At 40.0% G+C, this 15,523-nt stretch overlaps 2 protein-coding genes, 1 long non-coding RNA gene and 8 other non-coding genes across 18 annotated transcripts in view; 10 read left to right on the top strand and 1 right to left on the bottom strand.

Annotated features, from left to right (window-relative positions):
* The first annotated feature begins 66 nt into the window (after positions 1-66).
* Positions 67-9,443, top strand: Taf1d (TATA-box binding protein associated factor, RNA polymerase I subunit D). Of its 8 annotated transcripts, XM_037207752.1 has the most exons (12): positions 68-471; positions 1,906-2,003; positions 2,667-3,042; positions 4,259-4,434; positions 4,795-4,846; positions 5,666-5,831; positions 6,615-6,676; positions 7,381-7,424; positions 7,641-7,674; positions 8,636-8,670; positions 8,940-8,983; positions 9,398-9,443. In XM_037207752.1, the coding sequence occupies exons 2-7, from the start codon at positions 1,933-1,935 to the stop codon at positions 6,623-6,625; spliced, it is 852 nt and encodes a 283-aa protein (XP_037063647.1). In that variant the 5' UTR covers positions 68-471; positions 1,906-1,932; the 3' UTR covers positions 6,626-6,676; positions 7,381-7,424; positions 7,641-7,674; positions 8,636-8,670; positions 8,940-8,983; positions 9,398-9,443. The 8 variants fall into 8 exon arrangements, with proteins under 8 accessions (XP_028729878.1, XP_037063647.1, XP_037063648.1 ...); XM_037207753.1 differs by lacking the exon at positions 7,381-7,424; XM_037207749.1 differs by having other exon boundaries at positions 7,381-7,674.
* Positions 6,372-6,499, top strand: LOC114696383. The gene has a single exon (XR_003735009.1). It is a non-coding gene; the product is annotated as a small nucleolar RNA SNORA40 (small nucleolar RNA).
* LOC114696380 lies at positions 7,199-7,331 on the top strand. The gene has a single exon (XR_003735006.1). It is a non-coding gene; the product is annotated as a small nucleolar RNA SNORA18 (small nucleolar RNA).
* On the top strand, positions 7,463-7,535 carry LOC114696384. The gene has a single exon (XR_003735010.1). It is a non-coding gene; the product is annotated as a small nucleolar RNA SNORD5 (small nucleolar RNA).
* Positions 8,339-8,476, top strand: LOC114696387. Its single transcript, XR_003735013.1, has one exon. It is a non-coding gene; the product is annotated as a small nucleolar RNA SNORA8 (small nucleolar RNA).
* Positions 8,738-8,870, top strand: LOC114696378. Its single transcript, XR_003735004.1, has one exon. It is a non-coding gene; the product is annotated as a small nucleolar RNA SNORA1 (small nucleolar RNA).
* Positions 9,053-9,126, top strand: LOC114696386. Its single transcript, XR_003735012.1, has one exon. It is a non-coding gene; the product is annotated as a small nucleolar RNA Z40 (small nucleolar RNA).
* Positions 9,444-9,448: 5 nt separating the features above from the next.
* Positions 9,449-10,032, top strand: LOC119088344. Its single transcript, XR_005091998.1, has 2 exons — positions 9,449-9,744; positions 9,955-10,032. It is a non-coding gene; the product is annotated as an uncharacterized LOC119088344 (long non-coding RNA).
* On the top strand, positions 9,476-9,595 carry LOC114696379. The gene has a single exon (XR_003735005.1). It is a non-coding gene; the product is annotated as a small nucleolar RNA SNORA32 (small nucleolar RNA).
* LOC114696388 lies at positions 9,770-9,898 on the top strand. Its single transcript, XR_003735014.1, has one exon. It is a non-coding gene; the product is annotated as a small nucleolar RNA SNORA25 (small nucleolar RNA).
* Cep295 (centrosomal protein 295) overlaps positions 10,003-15,523 on the bottom strand; it is a 41,710-nt gene continuing 36,189 nt past the window's right edge. Inside the window, 9 exon segments of the mRNA XM_037207744.1 lie at positions 10,003-10,160; positions 10,238-10,340; positions 10,416-10,515; positions 10,600-10,689; positions 10,769-10,862; positions 11,210-11,341; positions 12,109-12,647; positions 13,080-13,221; positions 15,176-15,321. Coding sequence (XP_037063639.1) covers positions 10,122-10,160; positions 10,238-10,340; positions 10,416-10,515; positions 10,600-10,689; positions 10,769-10,862; positions 11,210-11,341; positions 12,109-12,647; positions 13,080-13,221; positions 15,176-15,321 — 1,385 coding nt within the window. The 3' untranslated portion in view covers positions 10,003-10,121.

The raw sequence follows: 15,523 nt of genomic DNA, 5'->3' as shown, positions 1-15,523 counted from the left end.
GTGGCCGCGCTCTCGCACCCACCCGCCGCTAAGAGCTCACGCGAGATTTCGGCCTGTTTAGTCCCGCTGCATTGAGCAGGGACGTTCTTTTCGGCGCGGTGGAGGAGGGAGACGGCTGGTACTGCATTAGGCTCCCGGGTGTGGAGCGACCGAAGAGTGGGGGCTTTGGGGTCCGCGGGCCAGGGCTCTTTGGGCGGCTCTCCGCACGCAGTCGGCGCAGTTGTCGGGTGAGGCGCAACGGGCCGTGCTCCGGGGCCTCGCGGGCCGCGCGTGGTTCCCGGTCGCTGTCGGGAGATGACAAGGTGTATGCGGCCAGGAAGGGTTTTTTAGTGTCCTGTGCTGCCTGCCTACATCTTTTGAGGGCTTAGAAGGTCTCGTCGGTCGGCCCACGGCATATATTCGCACCGGTTGTTCGGCAGTCACCACGTGGCTTCCACACATGCAGTTTCAGCATTTGAAAGCACCATACAGGTAGGATTGATTTCTAGATAGATAGCTGTACTGTAGTTTGCAATTACCTTAGAATTTCCACACATACATATCGTTGGTGCAAACAGGCCAAGTATGGTACATTGGAGTTCTGATGAGCTAATATTAAGAAAATTCATATAGTGGGTATTTCACAATCTAAAGTCTCAGCTGGCTTTCTTAACCTTGAAGGTTATGATTAATAAGATTAGTTTAGTTCTAGGATTTTTGTAGCCAAGGATAACGTTGAGGTTTTTATCCCTTTTGTGTGTGGGGGTGTTTTGCCTGCCTGTTAAGTCTGCACCACGTGCGTGCGCTGCCCAGGACTGGTTACAGCCCCTCCCCTTTCGGTTTTCGGAGATGGGATTTCTCTGTAACAGTCCTGGCTGTCCTAGCTTCTACTTTGTAGATCGCTGGTTTCTGAGATCTGCCTGCCTCTGCCTCCTTAGAACTGGGATTAAAGGCGTGCACCACCAGTTACAGCCCTTTTAAGCTGCCATGTTGGTGCTGGGAATCCAATTTCTGTGCCCTTGAAGAGCAGCCAGCACTTCTTTTTTTGTTTGTTTTTCGAGACAGCCCAGGTTATCCTGGAATTCACTCTGTAGACCAGGCTGGCCTCGAACTCAGATCCGCCTGCCTCTGCCTCCTGAATGCTGGGATTAAAGGCGTGCGGCCACTGCCCTGCTCAGCCAGTACTCTTAATGCTAAGCCATTTCTCCAGCCTCACCCTAGAGACTCTTGTACACTCTTCCCTGATTCTTGGGATTACAGTGATTTTGAACAGTAATTGTGAGCCACTATCTCTGTGTGTACTTCAACTGCCCGAACTGATGATGACGCTCTTGTTTCAGCCTTGCAAGGGTTCGCCTTGAAATTAGTAATGTTTTTTTTTTTTCTGAGACAGGGTTTCTCTTGTGTAGCTTTGCGCCTTTCCTGGAACTCACTTGGTAGCCCAGGCTGGCCTCGAACTCACAGAGATCCGCCTGCCTCTGCCTCCCGAGTGCTGGGATTAAAGGCATGTGCCACCACCGCCCGGCTAGTAATGCTGAAGTACTGTGGCTGGCTGCTGGTAAAGCCACTCAGGTGCTCTTGTTAGGTAGACTTGGAGAAAAAACAAACTGCATTGGAATGTGGTTTCTTTGCTTTCACTTGTAGATAAAAAAATACTGTGAATGTATGCCACTTTTGTGGGGGTATCCAGGAGGCCAAAAAAGCATGGACCTGGAATTAAAGTTGTGAGCCACCCAAAGTGAGTGCTGGGAACTCAATCTGGAAAGTTACTCTTAACTGCTGAGCTTCTCACTTGATGTAAAGTGGACTATCCTTAGATCAATTAATTTTACCTAAATTCATGTGGTATGGTTTATGTTGAACTTCTCAGTTGAGTGCTGGGTGTCCTGGAATGTGCATCAATCACACTGAAATTTGTAATCGCAGAAAACTGGAGAGGGCAGAGAGCAAGTGATGGCTCAACCGGGAGTGAGTTCTGTTGACTGCATGACATCTGATAGAGCTGGGGACATTGGAAACCAAAGGTAAGGCACCTTTTGTGTGTGAACGTCTAGATTCAGTCTATTCCATGTTCCTTTCTTTTTTTAATTAAAGGTCTCAGGTGGCCATGGGTGGTTTCATTCAAATAATCCTGCCTCTGCCTCCTAAGAGCTGGGATTAAAGGCATGTTACACACTCTGCAAACTACTGCAGATAACTCCCCAACCTGAATATGTAAAAATGGGACATAGTCTTACTTTAGGAAAACATACGTTTTCCCAAATTTGCCTATTTTTGTCTAGTAGGTAGGTAGTGGAAGGGTTAGAAAAGTTAAGCAGATAATTTGGAGCTTCTTTCTCATGGAAGATAAAATTGAATATTTTAAATAACTGTGTGTTTTAGATATGATGGCCAGGACATGGTGGTCTGGTATGTCACACTAACTGGTACTTACTCCATTCTAAAGTGTTGGGTATGATGGGGGGGGGAGTTGGCTTTGGAAGAAAGACACATTTGAATTTTTAACATTTTCTCTGGTTTGTCCGATGTGTGAGTGCTTTGCTGCAGTATCATGTGTTCTTTGAAGAGGGTGTGTGTGGAGCTCCAGGAAATGGGAGTTAGTAATGATTGTGAGCTGCCTTGCCACTCAGGAATGAGAATTGTTTTTAGTGATAATTCAGTAATGCAGTTTTTATTTGTTTTTTTAGTGATGACTCATCTGATAGCTTATTTAAAACACAGTATGTTCCTTCACCTACACAAAGACTAAGAAATCCTACTGCAAAATGTGTGGTTTCACCTGCAAGGGTTGAAACTGACTCATCAAGTGACTCCTCTCTGGAACCAAAGCCTCTGACTTTGAAGGCTATTTTTGAAAGATTTAAGAAAAGGAAACGGAAAAAGAGAAAGTATAAGCCAAAATTAAGACCAAGAGGAAGACCACCTGGAATAAAAAATGCTAGAAATCCTAGAAGGTCACAAATAGATATCAAACAAATTAAAGACAAAGGAGCTGTGTTTCCATTCTTAGAATCTGAAAATGGAAGAAAACCTTTACCTTGGAAGAAAATTTTAACATACGAGGTGAGTCATTCTTATGTAGGCATACACTAGGTAAAATGGAATGTTTGTGTACCCCCGCCCCCTCCTTTTTCAAGACCAGGTTGCTCTGTAATAGCTCTGGCTGTTCTAGAATTTTGTAGATCAGGCTGGCCTTGAACTCATAGAAATCTGCCTCCCAAGTTCTGGGATTAAAAGTGTGGGTGTTGGCTATTCTTAGTTGAGGTACACCTGGAACACTTGCTTTGACAAACAATGGCTTCTATGTGAAGTGTGCTCCATTCTTCAAGTGTTTGAGTGAAATCTGCAAAAATTTAGAGATTAATGCTCCAAGATTGTATTCAGAAGATTCCTTCATCGTACTGTCTAAACTACTCTCAAGCATACAATACTCAAGGTACCTTTTCAGTAGCCCAAGTCAAACCTGTCATTTCAAAGTAAGGTTATCATTTCTTAAAGCCCATTTTTAGAAGTATCCAGAAAGGGCTGTAGAATAGGAACGTGAAAGATGCTGCTTTCTAGCTAGTCATGTGCATTGTTAACCTAGGAGCCCTTGCCCAAGGAATGGTACCACCTACAATCTAGGCAATCTCTACACAATAATAGTAGCAGTTGAGTATCCCTTCTCAGGTGATTCTGAGCAATGTCAAATTGAGTTAAAGATAATTAGGACAAGGGCTGTAGAGATACATATGGCTGTTCTTCCAGAGTAGCCAGGTTCAGTGTCCAGTATCCTACATGGTCTCTCACATCTATAACCTCAGGGATGCTCTCTTCTGGTCTCTGAGGGCACCAGGCATGTGTACATTGATATACAGGCAATCAAAACACCCATACACATGGAATCAGGAATACTCAAGTACCCAGGTATTAATTAGGGTTTTCAAATATTTGAGCATTAAATTTTACAAAAATACAAATGATCCTTATTTGGAATTTGTAATCAGAAAGGATTAATGTAGTCATTCTTTTCATGTGTGTGCATGTGCAAACCTAGCAGAAGTTGCTAATTTAGGTTGTCTTCCTATTCAGCTTGTTCTTGGGGTACTGTCTTGACCTTCCAAGACTGGAATTAGTTACAGTAGAACCACTGTGTACACCCAGCATTCACATGGTTTCTGTGCTTCCAAATCTGGTATTGATGTATAGTGAGCCGTCGCCCAGCCCCTTGTAGAATTTCAAGCTTGATTATCATTAATTGATGTTCTAAGATTTAAGGAATTGTGTATCTAACTTGTAGCAAGCTGTTGCAAGAGGATTTTTTCACCACATTGAAAAACTGAAGTATGAGCAACACCTTAAGGAATGCTTGGAGCAAATGCATGCTGGGGAAGATTTAGAAAAGGAAGACCTTGACAGCCGGAGACACAAGTACATGGATGATGATGGTCCTCTTTCTCCTATTGAAGAGCCTTTGTAAGTTGGACCTTGAAGAGTTATTTGTTCCTGGGTTTGTGTGTGTGTTTTAAAGCTAACTTAAATATCTATTACTCCACATTTAACTAGTTTTGAGACAGTCTCACAACTTTGGCTTTGGCCTACACTCAGATTTATCTACCTCTATCTACTAAGTTCTATGATTAAAGGCACGTATGCAGTGATAATGCTTAAACATGTAATTGTAGCACTTGTAGGATTGTTTATTGGGTATATGCACAGGACGTTAGTTTGGAGAGTTACAGGCAGGATGTTAATGCTTTCCTTAGAGCATAGATTTCAGTAGTGTTAGAATATAAAGAGGTAAGGTTTGTGACAGTTATTTACTTAATGTTACAGAACAGAAGATGAGGCAACAAATCCTGAGTCTGGATGTGATATCAGATTGGTTGTAAGTGGCTGATTTTCAATGTTTATGGAATGTAGAAGTTGTATACAGTGGTTTCTATTAAAATTCCATTTAAACTTAATGTAGGAAACAAGAATGAAAATACTCTAGAATATTTGATAATGAGCTTTTTTTTTTTTTTTTTTTTTTTTTTTTTTTTGCGGCTCTTCTGCTTATCCCTGATGTCGGGATTCAAAGCTCAGGACCTTGTCGATGCATTCACATTTATGATAAGGCATCCTACTGCTCGATGAGCTATAGCCCCAGGTTTGAATATTTGTATGTAGGTATAGGTAGGGGTATATATGTGTGGAGGCCAGAAGTCAGTGCCACTTCTCCATTTTATCACAGATATCAATGAACCCCGAGTCCATAGACCAGTGGATTAATCTACCAGCACTGTGTTTGTTCCTGCTACAGGCTTATACATGGCTCCATTCTTAAGATTTTTGTTTAATTTTCAGTATTATGTATGTAGGTGTTGATGCCTGCAGGCATGTCTATACCACGTGCATGCCTGATACCTGGGGATGACGGAATTGGGTGTAGATCCCTTGGAGCTAGAGTAATATACATGTGGGTGCTTGGATTTGAATCTTAGTCCTTCAAAAGGAAGAGAGGCTAGTGTTCATAACCACTGAGTGATCTTTCCACCTCCCATTAAAATACTTTGTAATGAATATTTAGCTAGTCTTGTGATATGAAGGCTGTCACTTGAGAAAACAGTGTAGGTGTTTATTTGGACTTTGAGGAATAGATGTAGCACTCACCCACTTGTCAGTGGTAAACTTAGTTACTAACCGATTTTTCTATTAAATGCAGGAAGACAGTTGCTTCATAATAAGCTCAGAATTTCCAAAGAAAAATTTAGAGCAAGAGAAGAGTAAGAAAGAGTCTGCATTCTCTAAAAAAGCTAAGGCCAACGAAACTGCACAGAGAGAACATGGAAGGGCCTGGAAAGGAGATGTACATACAAGTATCAAAGAAGGTAAAGAGCACTTGGGAAAAAGAAACAATAGGAAGACATGACTACAAATGATTTTTGTACGCCAATTAGATGAAGAAACAACGTGAGCCAGCCTGAGAAAGAAGCCACAAATTACTGGGGAAAGCCATTATTTAACTGATTTCAAGTGTGATTCTGATGCTGGAAGAAAAGTGCTAATATAAAGACCCACACACGTCTCTGATTTCAGCCTCTGTGAGGGTTTAGCCATAGTGTATGTGTGTACGCTATGCATCCTGGTACCCAAGGTCAGAAGGTATCAAGGCGCTTGGAACTGGACTTAAAAGATGGTTATTCACCAGCCATTTCATGGGTAATGAGAGCCAAATCATAATCTGAGTCACCTTTTCACACCCCTTCTCAAACACAGCTTCAGCTGTGTGCCAGCTTCTGGCTAGGTGTGTAACTCTTGAATGGAATAAGAGCGTGTCTTCCCCTAGGATGCGTTGAATATTGCCATTGTTGGTATTGCGGTCAGTTGGAAGCTGGCTTTTGTGTCCGATTTCTGTGGCCTTGTTTGGCAGCACTTGAGTATGGTTTTGTTCAGCTGGTGGACAAAGGCAGGCTAGACAGGTGCAACAGTAAATCCTCTTTTGCAACCCAGAACTCATTGTTCAGTATGAGTTTTGATACATACAAGAAGGAATATAGGACACCACAAAGGGATTATGGTACTAGTGAGGTTGGTTTTAGCTGTCCTATAATTTAAAGGCATAAGTAACAGTAAAAAAAGCCCAATGTGACAAATATTTCTTTTTTTTAAAGGCTTGTCTTGATTATGAAGGCAGAATTGAAGATACCTGCGAATGGATGTTTGTTTCAGTGTGGTAAGTAGCATACTGTCAATTTATATCTTCATTATATTTGTGAATGCCAGTTTTATTCTGTGAAAATTTTAGAGTGCTCTAGCTTTCAAGAAATCCTTGAGCATGTTCAACTGTGTATACTTAGAAAGTAATTTGAAATGTTTATGATAGTGCAAGAATAAGCACTGAGGGCTATAAGGTCTCATACTCAAGTTAAAACATTACCCTATAAACTTTCTGAAACATTGTATAATTACAGCAGAAATTTGTACAATCTTGAGTACATATTAATTTTCAAAAGTGTCAATACTGTCCTAAAAGAAGTCAGACTATACCCTTTTAGCCTCTTGAAGAAAATTTACTTTGTACTGGTGCTTAAAACAGCTTGGTAAAGAATCCATAACATGTGCTGAGTACTTGAGGACCTGGCCCTATAAGAATGAGCTTCACTAGGCAAGTGTTCTGAGATGACTTTTGTGATTTCCTTAAGGTCCTATTTGTAGATAGATGTTCATACAGAAGTTGGCATCACAATGCTTTCCTTTTGAGGTCTATCCCGATGGGGCTTCCCTAATAGCCACACATCGTTGGAAACGCCTCATATAGTAACTTGTGGTTTGCTTGATTCACAGGACTGCTTATTAGGTCTGTGAAAAGGAGGAACTACAAGACATTTAAAAGTATGAAACACTAATATTTCATTCAGGTTTTTTTTTTAACTTCAGGTACTGGCATATCCTTAATAACAAAAAATTATTAAGAGTGTTAGGTAAGTTTGGCACTGTATCTTGGGAAAACATAGTTACAGTTCATATGATGAATTAAAACTGTTCAACTGCTGAATGATACAGACATGAACTAAAACTTAATTCTGATAGAACTGGCTACAGCTATTAAGTCTGGACAGTGAACTTAAGACTAGTTTTTATAACTGGGAATCCTATCCTTTTTTTTTTTAAAGACTTATTTATGTACTATTCTCTAGGAATGAATATTAGCAGAACTCTTCAAACATGTTGGTAAGTGAAACTAAATTTTTGTTTTTAGTTTCAGTGTCTCATGCTTTAGGTGTTACATGGTATAGTTCCCAACAAAAGCAGTTGCTGTGTATAGACTAGAAAAAAACCTTTCTTTGTGCTCTCATGTCAGTCAAAGTGCCTAGAAATGCTCAATCAATAGGAATATTGAGTTCTTAAACACACCACGTACAGTGAGTGTACTTGTCCCACTCCTGCATTTGTAGGAGCTAGGAGCCTGAAGGCAGGAGGATCCAAGTTAGAGGCCAGCCTGGGAAACTATTGGAAACATGCCTCAGAAAATAAAGTTCTTGCTGGCTAGATGGCTAACAGATAAAGTAATTGGTCCCAGTAATTGGTTCAGAACCCTAGAAGCTAGGCCGGTATGAGAGCCAAATCTGGGAACTCTGGCTTCAGTGAGAAACCCCCAGAAAATAGATGATCAGGGAGGGTACCCAACAGCGTGTGCATATGTCTGTGTTCCCAAAGAGAGAAAAAATCAGGCAAGTTAAAGTTTGATTTGGGCACTTTTCCAGTGTGGGTAGGAATGAAGAATCAGATGGAATTCTGAATCACCCTTAATATATGGAACATTGGTTATTCAGAAGAGACCATACCATTAATTAGTGTCTTCATTAGGAGCACCAGGCTGTGGGTTTTAGGAATTGGCACTGCATGGTATCTGCACTCAGCAGTTCTTTCCTGCTGGCGTGTTCAAAAGACAGTGCAATAGAAATTCACTATCTGGCATCGTTGGTTTCTTGGCTTTGTGCATGTTAAACCTGGTATTTCTAATGATACAGTTATTATTTTATACTGGATATATTTATGGTGGCTATGGGTGCCCTGTCGAGGTCAGAGCAACTAACTTGTAAGTTTGACTGCAATGGGGATTCTGGAGAATAGCTGGTATGCTCAGTGGGCAAGCACTGTCACTTGCTGAATGAATCGCTCTTCTTCCTAGGATGTCAACGAGTGAGAGGCCTTTACATTAAAACGGTAATGCATTGTTTCTGTTTGCTTCTAGCTGGTTTTACTTGATGAATAATGTGTGAGACTTTCACTGAGCCTCATTCTACATAAGAATGGGCACTGGCAGTCAGTGTCCAGAACTGGTTAATGTGGCTAAATTGAGGCACAGGTCATGCTTCCATCACAGTAGATCTATTACAGTGGTGACAATGAGACCTGTAACATTTTGCCTCTAATGTGAAGACAAGATAATGATTCATTTCACAATACTTACTCTATGATCATCAATCCTTTAGGTTTCTAAAGTAAGTCGTTTGAAGAAGTCACCAGAAATCTTCTGGTAAGATGTTAACTTTATGTACACCATTGTAGTTAGAGGATAAGGCACTGGAATTTGCTGTCAGAGACATGATGTTGTGATGATGGGCGAAAATGTTCAACTGCTCTGAATGGGCTGAGTGAAATTAGCCTTTCTGAACATCTACTTTTGGTGGGTCTCCAGATACCATATATGTAGACAAGGATATAGACCCAAAGGATTGATTTTACTTGATCTTGGGAAGTCTGTTCCCTTAATCATGAGGATCTTGGAAGTTGTGCAGTTATCTTTACCTACTCGGGCTTAACTAACAGTCCTGCCTTATTTTCTCCAGGGCAGTTTTTAACACTTAGCCATTTTGGGGCAGTGGATTTCAGGAAACTTAAACATTGGTAATGTTTACAACCATGTGAATTTAAAACATTTTTTCCACAGGTAGAAATCCTTGAATTTCTCATGAAAAGAAAAAAAAAAATAAAGGCAAGTAGTCATTCTAATGTCATTTTTATATAATGGTCATTACCAAGGCTTTGAGAATTCAGTTTCTCATTTGCTGTGGACATGACCATAAAAAAATTCCCATTAGGTTTTCTATGTGCTACTTGGCTGGCAGTTAACCTGTTGGGGACATTTTGTTTTGATGAGTAAATCTCTTCTCAGTTACTAATGATTGTTTCTGAGGTAGATGGCCCTAGAATGCTCAGCTGCTTACTCTTTCCATGTTCTTGTCCTGCAGGGCTGATAATAAGTAACACTGGACTGAGCATCCTTGGAAAGGAAAGGTATGTATACAAGAAAAGACAGTGAAGGTCATTTCAAAGAGGGCTTGTTGGACCGTGAAACCAAAAGCTCTTAACGCTGTGACCAGAGATTGATGTTCTCCACAGAACAAAACAAGCACTCAATAGTGCTGTGTTTTTCTGAGAAGATACATGCATTTCCTTGAGTCAGAAGTTTCAAGAGTTTAACTTTAAACTTAACTCTCTCTTCAGAAATCCTGAACCCATGTGACCTGAATGAAAAGCAGCATAGAATAAATATTTATTTAATAAAAATTTATTTGCAATAAATAATTTTGTCTGGTTTTTTTATACATTAAACTAAAAGAACCTTTTACACAGTTACTAAAAGAAAACCCTTTACACAGTTTATAAGGAAGTCAGCATGTATTTTTGGCTCGAAGTTTCTCTAATGTTTTCTGCAGAAGGAATGAAAATTAAATTTAGCTGTTGTTTGAGTTAGCACCTTTGAGGGTAAAAACTGGCTCCTGCTCACCTTATGAAATTCTTTTGCTCTTGCTTTATTTTGGGCACGGACTTCTTCTTGCTTTGCTTTTTCTTCTCTTTGCTGTTTTACCTCAGCTAACTGCCTGTATAATCTGGAAGAAATGTACATGGAATTAAATGGCATTAATGGCCAAACACTAAAAGCAAACGAACAACAAAACCTATACCTTAGTGCCCTTTGGTGAGTGAGGGCTTGTCTGGCCTTCCTCTCTTCAGGGAGAGGTGCTCGAACTTTATTCACACCCTTCAGGCGGCTCAGGGATGAACCTGAGATCAAGAGATTGATTAAAGGGTTGGTTCTAGGTCACATAAACATTCCCAATACATGTTGCCAGAGTCATTCATGCATACCTGTTTGAGGGAGTTGAGTCTTATTCCGCATTTCTCTTTGTTTTTGGTAGGATTGTCCCATACATGTGTTTTTCCTTTTCATTGATGTGCCTGTAAATTAATTTTTTTTTTTACAAATACCCATTTCACTTAAACATTAGAGGCTGATATACTAGATTACTACACTTACCTGAAAGTGTCACTTGGGGTTGATTTATACAAGGCTCTGATACAGCTCCATAATCAGAGGTTTCTGTTGGAGATGGAGTCAGAAATGCACCTTCCTAAATTTTGAGAAAGTTTTACTGTGGCACTTAGGCTTTTCCTTGTATATGAGGCTTTGCTAGCCTCAAACCAAATCTTGCCCTCCCCCCCCCCTTCCTTTGGAGACCCTGAACTAGGGGTGGATGTGCTTGTGTACTTAATGCAAGCTGTTGTCACCAACTTCTGCCTGAAAAAACAGAAGTTTCTTGTTTCCGAGCACATGAAGATCATGTTTTCAATGGCTTAAGGGTAGCATAAAAAACTGCTGTACTTCACCAATAATCCTGCTCTGTGTAAAAATGACAAAAAGTGAAGATTCCAATTCCCAGCCAGAAAGGCTGTGCACACAGAACTTAGAGGCACTTACCTGGAAACAGCTTTGTGCTTCATTGTCTTCAAGGGTTAAGTTTGCAAGATCTGTTTCAGCAATGCTGATATCACTGGTACTTACTAGAGTGAGGTCTGGTTCTTCCATTATACCATAGCCAGATTCTGTTTCCTGTGTAACAATTTAAAGTGAGAGGAGCGTGTCAATACATAAATTAGGAAGACCTTATGGGACTGGGGAATATTCAGAGCATATGGGAGCAATGACATTACTTAAGTTTAACCTAAATGTGGACTGAAGTATTGTTTGTAACCTAAAGGAAGTTCTTTGTTGTGTACATGTTCATGTATGCAGGGCCAAAGAAATCAACTTATGACATAAATGTGGATGAGGTAGGGTCTCCTGGCTGTCCTCAGGACATTAATCTGTCCCCTTTTGAGGTTCTGTTCATGTTTGATTTAATACTAAGTCTCACACAATGAGAAGTCCCATTTTTTCCCACCCAACCTACTGTACTCTCTTTGTGGATTTTGTATACACATACACTTAAGTATTTTTCAGAACTCTGATTGGAATATCCTTAGTGTCCAATAACCATGGAATTTAATTTATGTATGACATGTTCCTCTCATTTTGAATTATTACACAGTAAACAGATTAATCCCATAAGCGATTAATGGTGTGTGCCTTAGCATCAGCCGACCTTTGTTTTGACAGATTTTGGCTGACTGCAGATATCTGTCCATCTCTGTCTTCCCAGCCATTAGATGTAACTGCTATTCCTCCAGCCACAGTATGTATTAGAAAGTGGAAACCACAGCTAGTTGACTATATAAGCTTAGAACTAAACAACTGCTAACAGGATAAGCTGAGCCAGATGTGCTGGAAAGATTTCTCATGAAAAGTGATTAAGTGTTGTACAAAACACACCTACTTACCCAGACGGGAATAGAGCTCTGAAATGACTTAGAATTTGTGATGTGCTCTGCTTGTGCTAGCTGAGATAGGTTTCTTTCGGTTTTAATTTGAATACTCTGTGAATTTCCCTCCGAGTCAAATTCTACATGTGGATTTATAGCTTCATTTTCATTTTTAGTGAGTCTTTGGCTATCTGACATTGTAACCACTTTCCTGGACAGTTCTTGAAAGCCCGACAATTCTTCTTTGCTTTCTAATTGTTTTCCTGAGCACTCACTAGAGATGGAACCACATGGAGTGCTGTGTTGCAGGTGTAACTGATCAAATACAGTAGCATCATCTGGTGAACTGCAGACTGGACTCAAATTCTCTGTTGAGGACTGAAAATGAACACTTTTTTTCTTATTTTGTGGTATTTCAGTCTGTTCAGAATAGTTCTGGTTTTCCATGCTTTGGTAAGTACCTCTTGCTTCGATGCTGTAAATACTTGGTAGATCAGCATGTTGGCTTTCCTGTGAAGAGAATTCTGGTAGAAGCTGCTGAAAAGATTGTTCAGATCCTGCATAAAAAAAAAAAATTTCAAAGTCAGCATAAACAGTGTATAAAGAAGAGAAAGTCACATTTTAAGTTAAATTGCAAACAGGTTTTATGATCTATAGTTTTAGATGGAAAAGTTGATGTATATAAACATTAGATAACGCACAGTGGTCAGTGATTTTCAAAAAAGCATTCCTAATATCAACACGCTAAGGATATTCCCATCAGAGTTCTGAAAAATACTTAAGTGTATGCGTGTATAAGATCCAGAAAGAAGACTACAGTTGGTTGGGTGGGGAAAAAAGGGACTTCTCATTGTGTGAGACTTAGTATTAAATCATACAAGAACAGAAACTAAAAAAGGGACAGATTAAGAAAGACGTGAGAGATAAATGCCAAAGAAATGAAGAGTGTCTTGAGTTTATTTATCTTTCTCTAATTTAGTTACACCTACCCTCAGCAGCAAAAGTCTGAGCTGCAGCATGAGCCAGGTGAACATCAGGTTGCTGGTTTAGCCTTGAGTTAGAAGAATGCAAGTTGGCCCTCAGTGCTGTGAAACAAACTGTGCTTGTGGACGATACTTTAACATTGGAGCTCTGCGGAGAACAGTAAGAAAGAGAAAGGCTGGAATACTGATTCTATATTACCAGTCAAATCACCCACACCACATACCTTTAATACTATTTTTCCTTCACTACACTTTACCATTATAATCAAGGTCTTGTGATGGCTGAAGAAACTCCATTCCACCCTCCTAAATTCCCAGAAGATGAACTAGCAACCTGTATCCTGCCCATAATGGTGTAACTGCTGTGAGATAATGAACTGCTTGCTCTGGTTTCTGTAAACCCACTTAATGCTGAGTTAGACAGCTCCTTTATCAATGTGTACAAGGGGGAGAAGGACAGTACCTCATGTAGCTGCAAATTCCACAAAAACAAAACTGGTCTTTACCTTTAAAAGTCCCCTCGTCCCTTTTGTGCAGCACACCTTCAATTTGGCTTTAAGGAAGGCTGTTGCCCTGCTAACAGTATTAATAAATTAATCTACTTATAATTTGGATTGAGTCTGTTGTCTTTTCCTAGTGGTCTTAGTGAACTCTGTAACAGTGTACTTTTTGATAAATCTAACGTCTCCTTGGTGTTGGAGAATGAATGCAAGGACCTATGCTCAATTCAGTCTAAATTCCCAAATCCCTGAAAAAGACATAGGTCACTTAATTTTTTTTTTCCTTATAAATAGGAACTATGTAAGTACGGATGGGCTGGCAAGATGGCTCAGCATACAAAGGCAATTGCAGCTATGTCCACTGGTATGAATTTGATCTTCAAGACCCACATGTAAGAAGACTCCCCAAAGCTGTCCTTTGACCTCGACATTTCAAACCATAACACAAGTACATGGTACACAAAAAATAAATGTAAAGAACCACCTACAGGCTACAAAGTCCCACATTTGGGCTTGGCTTTATAACTGACATTTTTAAGATTCTGTGAAATATTTACCTTTTAAAATATGTTAACAGATAAGATAAAATCCAAGTAAGAAGTAAACTAAAACACTTAAAAACAAAACATAAGGCCCCTATGGGATCATACACACAAGTTAGACATGAGGCCATCTCTGTAGCAGGCTGGCCTCCATCCCTCATGTGCTTCCAAATTCTGGGATTAAAAGTGTGCATCACTTCACCTGTTCGTTTTTTATATCAGAACTAGGAAAATCAGGGTGTGTACATACATAGTGTCTAAATAGTCCAAGATTCTCATTTAAATGACCAGGGGTGTGATGTGCATGCTAGGATATGTGTGTGTGTGTGTGTGTGTGTGTGTGTGTGTGTGTGTGTGTGTGTGTGTGTGTTTAGAAATTTAGTAATCGAGCTGGAGAGATGGCTCAGAGGTTAAGAGCACTGGCTGCTCTTCCAGAGGACCCGGGTTCAATTCCCAGCACCCACATGGCAGTTCACAACTCTCTGTAACTCCAGTTCCAGGGAATCTGACACCTTTACAGGTCAAATATAAGCAAGCGAAACACCAATACACAATAAATAAATCTTAAAAAAAAAAAAAAGAAATTTAGTAATCTACATTTAGTGTACTAATATTTAAAACAGTAAAATATACCAAAACTGATACAAATAAAAAATGTGACTAAATATCATGTGTATATTAACACTTCTGTGACAGTTTCATGCATACATACAAAGAATTACAGTCATCCCCATCCCCTGTTGCTCTTTCCTTCTCCCTCCTCCCACAGAGCCCTTCTGCCCACTTTCAGGTCTTCGTGTTGAGTTTAACTAGGGTTGCTTGCATAAGCACAGATAGAAGACTATTTGCTGAAGCATGGGCATGTGAAGAAAGTGACATTCTTTTCTATTATTAAGAAAAGACTCAGGGTAGGCATGGTGGTGCACACCTGGAACCCCAGCACATGCACAGACTGTCTTGGCAGTATATCCAGTTTTACCTTGTACTACGAAAAAGAACAAAATGAAACAAAATAAGATCAACTGTTCATCAGTACTCATTGCAATGAACTTTAATTTACCTCGTAAAAGTCTCTGTTGTCTTGAGAAATTCCAGAGGATGATGATAAGTCAAAATCTAGATACGGTTCTAAGGGTTTAAAGAGCTGACGATGTAAGTGTGGAAATATGTGTTCCAATTCTGGAAAGTCAAGGTCCACAGCTGGAACTTTTGAGTGGGGGGAAAAGAAAAGTTTAATTTAAAAACATGGTGAAACCTGGCAAAGGAGTCCTGAGAACATGCTCATTAGCGTGTTTAAACATTTCTAATATGGCAGGATTACTTCCGTTTGTTTTCCGTGCTCACCAGATTCATTCAAAATAAGTTCAATCATAATTGTTCCCCAGGTGTAAGAAATGGAAATCTTCTA

This window comes from Peromyscus leucopus, chromosome 7 (genome assembly GCF_004664715.2).
Source record: "Peromyscus leucopus breed LL Stock chromosome 7, UCI_PerLeu_2.1, whole genome shotgun sequence".
NCBI lineage: Eukaryota > Metazoa > Chordata > Mammalia > Rodentia > Cricetidae > Peromyscus > Peromyscus leucopus.
Note: the sequence above shows the minus strand (reverse complement) of the source record. Positions and strands in the feature narration are given on the sequence as shown.

What these genes read in the sequence shown, in the direction of transcription:
- Taf1d (XM_028874045.2), top strand. Translation starts at nt 1,933, where the DNA reads ATGGCTCAACCGGGAGTGAGTTCTGTTGACTGCATGACATCTGATAGA. An exon ending in GGGGACATTGGAAACCAAAG is followed by an intron (nt 2,004 to 2,666) that starts GTAAGGCACCTT and finishes TTGTTTTTTTAG; the next exon opens with TGATGACTCATCTGATAGCT. An exon ending in AGAAAATTTTAACATACGAG is followed by an intron (nt 3,043 to 4,258) that starts GTGAGTCATTCT and finishes TCTAACTTGTAG; the next exon opens with CAAGCTGTTGCAAGAGGATT.